This window comes from Gymnoscopelus braueri (genome assembly GCF_963280865.1).
Source record: "Gymnoscopelus braueri genome assembly, chromosome: 9".
NCBI classification, from domain to species: domain Eukaryota; kingdom Metazoa; phylum Chordata; class Actinopteri; order Myctophiformes; family Myctophidae; genus Gymnoscopelus; species Gymnoscopelus braueri.
The window spans coordinates 16,178,632-16,191,676 of record NC_137610.1 but is presented as its reverse complement, the minus strand read 5'-3'; the positions used below and the strand labels follow the sequence as shown (position 1 = coordinate 16,191,676).

The 13,045-nt window shown below is 41.3% G+C and overlaps 1 protein-coding gene across 3 annotated transcripts in view; it reads right to left on the bottom strand.

The window, feature by feature from the left end:
• Positions 1-2,879: 2,879 nt before the first annotated feature.
• The window catches only part of rasgrf1 (Ras protein specific guanine nucleotide releasing factor 1), a gene marked incomplete at its 5' end in the record, with an annotated part of 30,103 nt that continues 19,937 nt past the window's right edge, over positions 2,880-13,045 (bottom strand). The window contains 18 exons of one of the 3 annotated variants that reach the window (XM_080437723.1): positions 2,880-2,990; positions 3,744-3,812; positions 3,918-4,035; positions 4,128-4,207; positions 4,343-4,540; positions 4,634-4,718; positions 4,814-4,907; positions 5,102-5,172; positions 5,492-5,604; positions 6,032-6,138; positions 6,311-6,481; positions 7,416-7,535; positions 7,634-8,010; positions 9,386-9,634; positions 9,882-9,964; positions 10,302-10,444; positions 11,953-12,016; positions 12,788-12,948. In XM_080437723.1, the coding sequence (XP_080293849.1) occupies positions 2,898-2,990; positions 3,744-3,812; positions 3,918-4,035; positions 4,128-4,207; positions 4,343-4,540; positions 4,634-4,718; positions 4,814-4,907; positions 5,102-5,172; positions 5,492-5,604; positions 6,032-6,138; positions 6,311-6,481; positions 7,416-7,535; positions 7,634-8,010; positions 9,386-9,634; positions 9,882-9,964; positions 10,302-10,444; positions 11,953-12,016; positions 12,788-12,948 (2,396 nt within the window). In that variant the 3' untranslated portion in view covers positions 2,880-2,897. Of the gene's footprint in view, positions 2,991-3,743; positions 3,813-3,917; positions 4,036-4,127; positions 4,208-4,342; positions 4,541-4,633; positions 4,719-4,813; positions 4,908-5,101; positions 5,173-5,491; positions 5,605-6,031; positions 6,139-6,310; positions 6,482-7,415; positions 7,536-7,633; positions 8,011-9,385; positions 9,665-9,881; positions 9,965-10,301; positions 10,445-11,952; positions 12,017-12,787; positions 12,949-13,045 lie in introns of all 3 variants that reach the window. The other 2 variants (XM_080437724.1, XM_080437725.1) reach the window with 2 other exon arrangements.

Here is a 13,045-nt window from a genome sequence, read left to right as displayed (position 1 = left end):
GTAACAGGATAGGTGGGCACCTGACCTCGGTGTTAAATTGGCTATTTTTCCCCAAATGTTAAAAAATAAAAGACACGTTCTCTTTCTATTATAGAGAAAGATCACTTTATGTAACCACTAATCTCTCAAGAACAGATTCTGTAAAAAAAACAGCAGAGGGCGCTGTTTTTCCTTTTCATTTGGCGATGGGTTCCCAGATTGTGTAACCACTAGCAATATATCATGAATTTACCTTGTGTTTGCGGCCCAGGGCCAAAAACGGACTGAGTAAAAAAGCTATGTTATTATGCAATATTATTGCTATAACTCTAACTTGTCTGTGCAATATGATATGATTCATGATTTGTCTTATGACATCATCACATCCTGTTTACATTGCTCATATACTACATTAGTACATACTGTATATCTCTCTCTCTCTCACACACACACACACACACACACACACACACACACACACACACACACACACACACACACACACACACACACACACACACACACACACACACACACACACACACACACACCATATTTTTAAGTTTTTCCTCTGTGTCTGAGAGCAATGTACCATGTCAAATTCTTGTATTTGAACAGTAGCCTACTGTACTTGGCCACTTCTGATTCTCTATTGCGGTTTCGATAAATTTGTAACACAATTAGGAGAGAGAAAGAGACAGACAAAGAGATGAATGAATATCATATATTTAGTACATGAAGATTGATCGCGTGGCGATCTACAAAAACACTTGAGACAATATGCCCCTGAGATAGAATAGATTTATTAGCAAGAGGTAATTGGGAAACATACTTTATTTATGATCTATTTGTCCCTTTTTATATAAAATTGGAAAGATTTCTTGAGCTGTGGAAACATTGGGGGGATTGAAAGATAATTTTCATACCACTGGGTATTGCTAACAGCAAAATGGTTATTTGTTTATATCATTTGTAAGAGTATGTGCATGTATAAGTGTAGGCTATACAGTATAAGTATATAGTATTATTCTGTCTGTGAAGGTGTTGCATGCCTGCTACATGAGCTTCAAATGTTTACTGTACATACATAGTAAAAATACAAATATTCACAGAATAAGCACTACGTTACTATATTCCTGCTAACAGAATTGGTTATAGACAGGATTACAGTATAAATGCATTTTTTTCCTATCTCTAAGTTATGGTTTCAAAACCACACTGTTGTAGCATTTTGAGTTTAAGCTTGATATACAGTATATCTATATGTTTTCAAAGGATTACACTGCTCCACATTGAGAAATATGCAGGGTTGCATGTACAAAATGTACAGCACATTTCAGTCAGGTGAATAAACAACAAAGTACAAAATACTTCCTCGTGTTCTTATAAAGAGAGGATCCCTCTCTACTACTACAAAAATAGTGTTTGAATGCTGCAGGCAGAGACCATTCACATACGTTTTATCATACTCTTAAACAGTAATGCATTTAACAGAGTGAGATACAGTCACGTTCCACAATCACTGGAACAGCAAAAAGGACAGATTGTCTTGTAATTACAGCAGAGCAACAACCTTTTACTCTACAGCAAAATCACCGAACCTTAAAGTACTAACGTTGCTTGTTTTTAGTTTTTTTGAAAGTTTTTTTTTAATAGTATGCTGTTTACTTTGAATTGAAATGAGAAGCAAGGAACATGAGGCATTAACAAATGAAATCACATAAAGTGGCCATTATAAGAATGTCATGCTCCACGCATATGTAGCAGCAGAATTCTCTCCTGAGCTCATACCCATAATAAGACGAGATGTAAACCCTCTTAACCAGTCTGTTGGAATTATTCTTTATACTCTATACTTTATATTACAATTTATACTCCAGGGTTGGAGAAGTTCTGCTGGTGTGCCCACGACTACTGACAGGGTTGTATTGATTTACAACAAATACATTTGTCAATGAAGTTGGGGCTAAACACTGCTTTAACCACATGAACCCTAGACTGCCTATTCTGGGGGCGAACATTCGGCAAAAATAGCAGATCTACAAGCTTACAACGCTTCACAACCCGATGCTGTGAGCTTGTAGATCAGCTATTTTCAGCAAAGAGATTTTGTGTTGAGGGAAATAGTAGTGTACCTAGTATAGAGCCCTGGGGGACCCCGGTCAACTAATTGTACAAGGTTTAAGTGGTTAAAGTGGGAGGTGAGCACAAATAATGAAAACAAAATGGAAACTGGAGCGAGTTAAGGAGAAACATATCATTGCTGTCGGGCAGAAACCTTCTATCTCCATATTTCAAATTTGTATGTTTTTTTTTTATTTTTATGTAATGCCCTACTTCGTCATACAAGAGTGTTGCAAGACTAAATAATAACTACACATTGGAACACAGGTTCTTTTTTCCTGAAAAGTATAACAGCTTTAGACATCAGCAACGATATGCTTTCCCCTGAACATTTCCCCATTGTAAATGATATTGTGGTACTGTCTGTGTTCTTTTACCAGATTTGGTGCCGTTTCTTTTTTTCTTCAATGCTACATTAGTTGCAGAGCAACTCAATCATTAATAAATTCAAACAAAGAAAACAATCATACAACTTGTAGAAACAAAATTGAATGACTGACAGCATGTGTGCTCAGTGAGTGTAAAACTCACACAGATGAATCAATGCAAAATTGTCATCGGTCACATAGAGTGTACAGTGTACAAATATAGTGACCTCTGTTATTATGCATAGAATGCCTCCCTTGAGAGAAATTACAAAATGAAAATAAATCCCCAAAGCATGTAAGAATTAAGTTAATGTGACCTGAAACATATAAAGTACAGAAGAGCAAATATTTCAAAACAGCTGTACAAATGTGTTTACTCATGTAGCTACTATGAACAGAGAAAAATAAGCTGGACCACCATTCTCATCAGTTTGACACTTTGGGCTCGATTCTGAGTGAGGCTTCATACATGCTTTCTTCATCCAGAACAGAGCTCTTATCCAGCAGGTATTGTGCTGCCTGAAAAGGAACAATTTAAGCATGTTCTTAGAGCAGCTTAAACACTTTCAACCTGGTGCCATTATTTTGGGCATGTCATTATAGACAAACATTTGAATTTAAAAGAACTTCAAAAATAGCAAAACATATTAGATCTACAAACTCGCAACACATAACAATGCAATGTGTTGTGAGCTTGAAGATCGTCTATTTTTGCCAATTTTTTATGAAGTAAATTTAATTATTTACTGTACATTTTTGACAACAGGACCAAACTGATTAAAGGACCATACAGGTGGTCTGACATGTTAAGCCCAAAGACTATCACTCATGGAATACTTTTCCAAAGCGTAGCATGGTTTGTTTCAAGGAAGCCACTGGGTTCCATTGATTCCTGTGCAGTATGAAAAAATAAAAATAGCAAAGACTTGAAATGGGTAATCCAACACACTAAATATCATTGGGTAGTTTTTGTTCTTGTTGTTTTTTGTTTCGTTTTTTTTGTTTAATGCATTTTACATTGTGGTTTGATTTTCTAGACAAAAACAAACCAAATGTAAAGGTCCATGACTTATTAATTGCACAATGATGTTTAGCTAACATTGAGTCAATTATTCAGGTTAGTTTTATTAGTTTGGAGATGTGGTTTGGTATGCTATATGGCCGAAGCAGTGAATAGACAATGACATGTGTTGACTCTGATATGGTCCTTTAATCTGCTTAGTTTTACAGGACAAATTTAGCATGGCAACAAATGTTGGAATACTGAAGTACCTTTGGCTGATGATCGATCTTGTATGCTGTCTGCTGAAACTGACGGATTTCTCTGATGATATGGGAAATCTGAAAAGAAGGAGAACTAGTCATTCCAGCAGAGAATCACAGCACTCAATCTCCTCCTCTCTCAGGATGACACACTCAGCAAAGCACTGTAGCATCATACTGTACCATTCTCATCTTGGAGAAGTTGACCAAGCTATCTTCTGTGTAGTTTGGTGTCCCTTCCTCAATGAACGCCAGATCGGTGAGGTACATGCCCAGGTATGGCACGCAGGGAGGATCACAACTAGTGGGAGAAATGTAAACATCATCCAATTATGCTCCTTATTTGTTTTATTGGTCCACTGCAAAAGAATATACTTATGCGAAACAACTCACTTCTTCAAAGCCTCCCTCAGGTTTTTAAACCTTCCCTCTGAGGAGACCAGCTTCTGCAGCTTGTCAATCACTGACTTTGTCTAGAGGATGAGTTGGAAAGGGCATCAACCACAAACACATACACACACAAAAGCACAAATGCACAGATAACAGAATAATAGTAATAGTGATAGCACTATGAATAACACATGAAACATAATGGAGCTATAGGGCACCTGCTTGGATACTTTGAGCCAGGTCTTCTTGAGGCGGAAGACAGAACTACGGTTGAGAGAGGAAGTGATCTCCAACACGGCGTTGTAGTTGTGCAGACAACGGCAGATGTCAGCCACGGCCACCCACTTTTCTATGACGGCCACCCGAGTGACCACATCGTCACAGCGCAGGATCTCAGTGGCGATAAGGTTGCTTATCTGTCAGACAAAAGTGTGACGGCTTACACTGACAGTTTGTATTGATTTGATCTTTATAGAACGAGGAAGGAAAGATTGCGATGGCACACATACGTCGTTGAAGTGTTTTGTCGTTTTCATGATGTACGGTGTCTTTTCATTTTTGTCATTCTTCATCCAGCCTTGTCCAAAGAATTCTCTGCCAAGACATTGACAGACAAAGAGTGAGCGGTGAAACGTGTGTTATTTCTGTTCACAAAACAGACAATTGCAGCATTGTGTCACGTCACTCACTCGTATGGGATGACCTTGAAGACCAGGTGGTCCAGAAGGGTGAGCTGCTCTGCTACCTCCAGGGCGGAGTGGCTCTCAAAGGGCTCAGTCTTTCCTACCTCCGCCTGCAAGAGACCAAAAGACACTCAGAAAAAGACATGTCTTTTACACTCTGGTGGAGCGGTCCAGTGGTTCTCAAAAACTTTAATCACAAGGACGCCCAAATCCATTTTGCTGGGTACCCCCTGGACTCCCCCAAGGTCCCCTGGTGGTCCCCGGACCCCGCTTTGGGACACAATTTTACTTTACTCACCATTGCCAACTGTATCACCTCTTCAAGGCTAAGCTGGTTGTCACCATGATCTTCCTGGGTGAGAGTCCTAGCAGATAGCAAAACAAATAGTCAACAACAGAAGTATTCTATAATATCCTAATTGTACATGCTCAGATGCCAGCTAGAGCTCTTACAAAGGCCCTTATTCTATCTAGTATATTTATCTATCTTAGAGTTATATTTCTATTTGTTATTTACATGGTTGTGAATATACAGTACGGTAGTGTGATTATAGACAGCAACCCACTGAGTCAAGTTCCTTGTATGCGTGAACGTACTCGGCCAATAAAAAAAAGCCTGATGTTCAGGTGTTTGTGTGTAGGCTCCAAATGCAGTCCCATTACTAAAGTATTATGTTCCAGTACCTGATGATATTGGCTGCTGCCTTTCTCTCCTGGGTCAGCAACTCTGGGTCATGCATCACTTCCTCCAAGAAGGCAATAACTTTGGACTTCAGCTCATTGTTACTATCAAAGTCCTGCACAGAGCACACAAGCAGTTGGTTCACAAAAAAGGTTGTAACCCCATATTTTCTATTTGCACTTCCTAGTTCTCTTTCTCAAAGTCTATGGGTTTTTTTTGTGGGTTTTTGTACACATTTTGTATGTGTACATAAAATACGACATAGAAATAGCTTAAAAAATCATAAAATAGGTGTTTGTCTGATACTTACTGTATACATTTTGTGGAACAAAATGTATCCAGTAATTATCATGAACAGAGCTTATAATCAAAAATCCAGTGCAAAGATCCCATTTATTTTTGTCAAGAGAACCAAGATATGTATTTAAGAAGGAAGGCGCGTTCTACGCCAGGCATGTGCCATGTCATAGTGACATAGCGTGGTCCGCCGGCCTGCTGGCCAATTTTAATATAATATGATGCAGTGTAATGGAAAGTATTACCGGAGAGTGTTTGGACACCCAGTGCCTAAGAACATTTAGAACTCTGTTGGTCGCTGCTCTTCTGATGATAAACTCTTTGTCTCCATTTCTCTGGTCTGTTGGGAAACCTGGAGAAAAGGTTTCAGTTGAGTTTCAGCCACCAGTTCATCAACGGTGTATATTTATTTGAAGTCCGAAAATGACAATCTATCAGTGTTTCTGTAGTGATGTGGTTTTTACAGTCTTGCTTTTTTACTAAAGCTAAAGTTTGAGTCCTCATTGGATGTTTTGTTGGTGTACCTGTGCTGGCCAGGGACATGCGCCGATACTTCTCCTTAGTAGGCGTGCCCTCATTGGCTCCTGCTGTAGCTATGGCAAAGGCAGAGGCTGCAGACAGGGAAGGGCGGTTGTTGTCCAGCTCTCTACATGAGGACATCACCATGCCATTGTTGTAGGAGAACAGGGAGAATTCTACAGAGAAGCAAAGTTATAGACACAATAATAGAGCTGTTTTGTTGCTATATTGGTGAGATTGAAAGTAGCTTTGAGCAAATATGTTTATTATTTCTAGAAATAATTATTAGCTAAACGGTGAAGTTTGGGTTCCTTCTAGGTCAGTATAATTCAGTGATGCACAGTATTTTTGTCCTTTCCCATTCCTCCAGTAGGGGGTGGCATAGCATCACAGTACACCCTCCCTATATAATTTTCTTTACAAAAGGCTTTGATATTCAAGATGGTTGTTGCTAAATATAGCCACCAAATATCAGCATAATGGAGGAATCAACAGCTTTGCTGCAGTCTGCCGTGTTTAAACCCTGAGAGCACAGAGACATTATAAGGAACTGAGACGGACAGTTAGGCCTACAATATGAGATATAACTGTTGTTGCAGTTCATACATACAATTCCATGTCCTTTTTAGCTTTCAAATACTATTACATTTGACAGAATCTTAGCCACACTGAAAACAAGCTCAGTGTTGGGGGCGGAAGGGAAATCACGCTGCTGATGTAGTTGCTATGACACAAGCTTCCCTAACACCTACTCATGCCAGGCACTGGCTTTCCCCACATAATCATCCACCAATTTACATTTTATACAGTATGCCTTATGGCAGATACAAGACTTTGTCTTTCATGACAGAGGAATGTGTCTAAGCGATGCTATGTATTATCTAACAGTCCATCTGTACGAGTATTTTAAAAACGGATACCACTTTGTTTTCTTAATGCGGATTCTGTTCCATCAGTCAAATGCTCATTGATAAATATTATGACATTGGCCAGGAAATTAAATACAGGTGGCGTGCCAGTGTGGGCTCCAGGTGCTTGTGCACCACACCACTGAGCCATAATGATGCTACTGTGCTGTCTGGAACACAGTGTAGCCTACAGTAGGCCTACCTGAGGAGTTTTTGCACTTGATGTTTTTGGGGGTGGTTGGTGACTTGATGGGAGAGGTTTCTGGGTCTGCATCATCGCTCTGGTTTTGGTCATGGTCACTCTCTTCCCGCACGGAGAGATCTGGGGTGTGGAGGGGGGGGACATCTTAGTAAACACACAATAAACAAGCATTCCAGATAGTCAAAGACACAGACCTAGCTTGACAGGACATGCTGTACCCTGTTTGTTTGTTGTGGACACAGAGGGCTCCTCTGGTTTGTCTGACTTGTCCTCGGCCTCATCTGGGATCTTGCTGGTGATGGTGCTAGACACGTAGAGTTTGTTGATGTCCAGGTTGGTCTTGGTGAATGGGGACCCGGACATGCTTGCATAGCCGTTAGAGGAGGAGCAGCTTAGGGCGGCTAGGTCAAGAGCCTTGCCCCCTGTGATGATGGGAATGTTGAGCGAGAGCTTGCGCCGGCGGTTGGGGGACGACGTCTTGGCGATGGCCAGGGGAGGAGGGGAGGAGAACTTTCGGCTGGCCCTGGGAGACTTTGGAGCCTCTCCATATAGAAGTTTGTTGTTCTGACTGCTGGCAAAAAATAGCTCCAGGGACCTGCACAGAGGGAGGATAAACACATTTGGAATTTAGGACACATAAATGAGAATTCTTAGCTATTTCATCTGTGTACTTTGCGAACACATTACTGTATGTTTTTTAACACACTCCTTAGCAAAAAAGAGCTTAGCTAAATATACAAAGCTCCCTAAATAATTAACACGAGCCACTTCAGACACGGCAACAACAAGGAGTGCCTTCACAGCCGCATCTTGTCTTTTTCTGAAACAGCGCACAGGCTGCAGTGTTGCAGAAAAACCTCTCCCACTCGCTGCCACCCTCCTGGCGACCTCACGGGTTCCCATAAATAGCACAGTGAGTGATAGTGTGCGCGGCCACTGCTGACACAGGCAGCCAAGTGGAGGCGGTTCACAGTGGGATAAGATGCTGCAGGGTGTGGGCATGTGGAGATCTCCCTGATCTAAGTCTGGGGGGGGGGGGGGGGCTCTCTCTCTCTCTCTCTCTCTCGCCTGTGGAGGGGCTCTGGTCAGCCCCACGACACAAACGCACCATCCATATTTCACTCTATAGACCCTCTGCTGGCTGACAAGGCGGGGAGAGAGAGGGGGGTGAGTGGTGAACAGGGGCGTGGTCCTCCTCCTGCATGGAGGGCTGTTGCCACGGAGCAACACAGACCAACACAGCCCTGCTGAGACTGTCTTCTCCTACCAAACGCACATACACACACACACACGCATGCACACACACCATGATGTACATACTTGCAGCCACTAAGTACACACACTGATTTAAACCCTCCAGTTATTTTCACCCTTTGGCGGTTGGGTTAAAGTAACCTGCAAGCCTGCAAGCATTAGTCCAGTCCAGTATTTGATGCTTATGACTGATCCTTAAAGGGATAATTCACCCAAAAAATAACATCCTGGCAGAGTATCCGGTAGGAGACTCAAAGTTAACTCTTTGTGTCTCCTACCGGAGCTGCTGCCGGTAGGAGACAATCGTGAGTAATCGATAGAAAAATGTATTTTGGGGGGTGAACTATCCCTTTAAAGGGAATCCTACTGTGGCTAAAGGTCCCATTTACGGCATGTAGGCCAGTAGTTGATTCATTCACAGATTGAAGGCCCCAAACCTCCATCTACTGTACGTCACTCACACATCATGCAAACACAAGCACACACAATAAAACATAACTAGGATTAGGGAAGCATAAAAGAATTAGAGAAGCATAACAGTACGTACTGTAGGCCTAAAACTGAAACTGGCCAATTCACAGGGACATTACGATGTCAAAGGGCATTAACATCATTCCTACATAATTGTCACCTGCCTGACTACAGTCATGGACCAACAATCAAAGCAGATATTTATGAAGCATGCGTCCAACTCCGTCTGAGATAATGCAACTCACCGTGCGGGGATGGCGCTGATGGGCTTCTTGTAGATGGTGATGAGTTTGTCCAACACGACATCGGCACTGGTGAAGACGCGGTACGAGTGGAGGAAAGTGTTGAGGAAGTCGATGGACAGGAAGCGCAGGTCAGTCAGCCTCTCCAGGAGGCGTTCCACACTGGCATAGCGAATCTGCAGCACCTTGCAGGAATTCATCATCTTACTGAAGCGGATGTCCACGTCGTCACAGTACAGGCTCGAGTCCGATCTGCGCGTATGACAAGATCGACGTGTTAAAACCACTTAAATTCTATATACTTGTTGTACGTCAAATAGCGGCTACAAGCTCACTATGCGTCATGTTGAGACGCTTTGTGAGCTTGGAGATTGGTTATTTCTGGCCGGTTTTGGCCGAACGTTCGACTATTATGACATAACCAGAATCAGGATTCTAGGGTTCATGTTGCTAAGTACGAAAAGAGGGAGAAACACACTCATTTAAAAATGAGGCTTACTTGATCATCTGCGGCACCGTGACTTTAGAGTTATCTTCGAAGGCGTTCATCATCAGTCCATTGCAGCGGATGTTATCCACACACTATAAGAACGATACAGAGACACAGAAACCACTTTAGGGGGTTCTGTTGGAGTGCAGTATTGTATACTCTCACTGCAGAAATCTTAAACACTTAGACCCCGTATACTGGACCGGATTACCAAGGCTCTATACTAGGCCCCCTCCTGTTTCACTCACAAAATTTGTATCTCCGTAGGAAAATAGCTGATCTACAAGCTCTCAACGTGTCACAACGCGTTGCTTGTAGATCAGCTATTTTCACCAAATGTCCCCCCAAGAATAGGGACCCTATGCTTCACATGGCTAAGCCTATAGCCTTGTATCAGAGTGCGGGAGATGGTGATGCATGCTGACATGCCTGGCTGATGTCACTGGTCCATGCTGACTTCTCCTGCCTGGAGGAGGGCACAAGGATCACGGTGAATGACGGGCTGTCTTTGGGCTCCACCACTATCTTGAAATCCAGGTGCTCCATGTCTTGGCCCATCTTGTCTGATTTGGCTAAGAGGCAAACACACACATACAGTTTGAAATTCTACAAATACAAGACACGTACAAATCAAATATCACAATATTGTTTGACAAAATATCTCTTATTTCTCTATCGTGTTGTGACAATATAATTTCTATTTTACGAAAATAGCGGATCTACAAGCTCACCACGTGTCCCGATGAGATGTCTTGTAGTTTTTTTTTTTACTATTTCTGATCAAGTATAAACAATGGCTTTTCTTTCTTTCTTTTTTATTAGTTATTAAAAGCAGGAAAAGACAACACTTATGCCTCACAATCACAATACTACAATAACCAAAAACATGAACATCAATTTATTAATTGGACCAAAGTTTTGGGAAACATTATCATGGCATCCCAAAACCCATATCATCAGCAGATCCATTTAAATTTTGTCCATAAAACATATTTAACCCCTCAGAAAAGTTATAGAATGAAACTTATCACCAAACTGCTCACTCTATTCTTTAAATGCAACTGGTACTTTTATACATATGATGTGGGACTGCCCCACAGTCAAAAGTTTTTGGGAACAGATTAAGTACCTATCTGAAGTATTACAAATACATATTCCCTGTTGTCCAAAATTGTTGCTCCTTAATGATGATAATTCTTTAACTTCAAGTACAGCTCAGAGACGTTTCTGTCTGGCAGGGAGCACAGCTGCAAAATATTTCCCCACATATGCATGTTTATGTGTTGGATTGGTGTAACTGAGTTGTTTGTTATTTTCTTTTGCCTTTTTGTGCCTTAGCCAGTGGCAGCTAACAGGTATACATTTGTATTGATTTTGAATATCAATCAATGTGTTATTATTTTTCTTTGTGTGTGCCTGTACCTGTTCTTTCTCTCCCACAAAATGAAATACAAATATATTTAAAGAAAAAGAGGATATCTAGTCCAGAGGATATCTAGTCTCATATCACGATACTGATATAATATTGCCCAACCCTACAAGACATTTATTAGTACAAATAGTACAAATACTCCAGTATGTATGCAAAAATCCATCTGGTATTCTATATTGCCTGCAAATCACTGCAAAATAAAAAAGTGTATTCATTTTATGAAATTATTTTAGCTGCTGTACCTGCTACCCAACTATATCTTTGATTACATTTTATCCTATCAATCACTTTGCAACTGTAGGTAATCATTTTCCCCGGGACCCAAAATACATTATGAATTAACCACTTAAGCCCTATTTAATAGTGAAAATACAGATCTAAGCTCACAGATCAGCTATTTTCACTATTTCTTCCTTTTTTTCCGTTTTTGTTTTCGGTTTACAAGGGTAAAAAAGGGGACATTTACTCCATAAAAACCCATAAAAATGTGTCCACAACCTACAAATGGGCCCCAACCCAGTGTTTGGGAAACACTGCAGTAAGGGATACAATATCAATAAATAACAGCACAGAAATATCATCATACATTATACACCACATTGCACATGTCGCTGCTGTACAGTATAAATAAAACACTGAGGAACTCACACTCGTCATCTGTTCCCTCGGGGTCCTCCAGAAGAGTGCAGTCTATAAGGGAGACCACTCCATTCTGACAAGAACACATATACATAATATGCATTTAGTACTCTCAGCACTGTGTTTATTCAGCCTCCTGTTATTCAATCGCCTGTCACCGCTAAATATCGCTATAGCACAAAAGTGCAGTATGTATTTAACTGTCTGGAGCAGTTGTTCTCAAACATTTTCATATCAAGGTAACCCAAATGATAATGCATTTGGCTGCGGACACATGATTTGAAAGATTTTGTGCCAGGGACCCCAAAAAGAGAAAATTTATCAAAATGTGTCAAGACTTAAACTTAATTTTAAAAAAAACTAGCTGATCTATCTAAAGAACACAAATGTGTGCTTATAGATTGGGTAGTTTCAAATAGCCAGCTGTTCCTCATTTTGCTTCGGCCCCTGTGGAACTCCCTCAAGGAACCCTGGGTGTCCCCAAAACCCCACATTGAGAACCACGTGGTCTGGAGTACAGTACACTTGGGTGTGGCAGCTAATGGGCAGCAAAAATTTAACTGTGTCATGGATTGCTCCAAAACAGCAGTCCATGACACAGTTAAATTGGATTTCAAATCAAGAAATGTACTTTAAAAGTGTACAGCATGTGCCTATATGTGTTCATCACGTGCCAGCACGTGCGCAGCTATACACAGAACCCTGACCTCTCCAACCCTGTTGGCGTTTATCACCTGGCAGATAATCCATTCGCTTTCGCTTTAACAATCACTGAGGCTCCAGCATTAGGGGTTTGAAAAGCTTCACATGCAGCTCAAGTGCAAGCTCAAGAGCTCAGGCCCACCTTGGCAAGATGGAGCTTTCCTCCAGAGCTCCGGGTGCAGATGATTAAATGCTTGGAGAAGAGGAAGCACTGCCTTTCTCCTTCTTTCTTAAGAGACAGAGAGCCCAGTCGCCCACGGGTGACCTTGCCCTTCTCAGTCATTGGCACCTGGATGAGAGATCCTGTGTGTGTGTGTGTGTGTGTGTGTGTGTGTGTGTGTGTGTGTGTGTGTGTGTGTGTGTGTGTGTGTGTGTGTGTGTGTGTGTGTGTGTGTGTGTG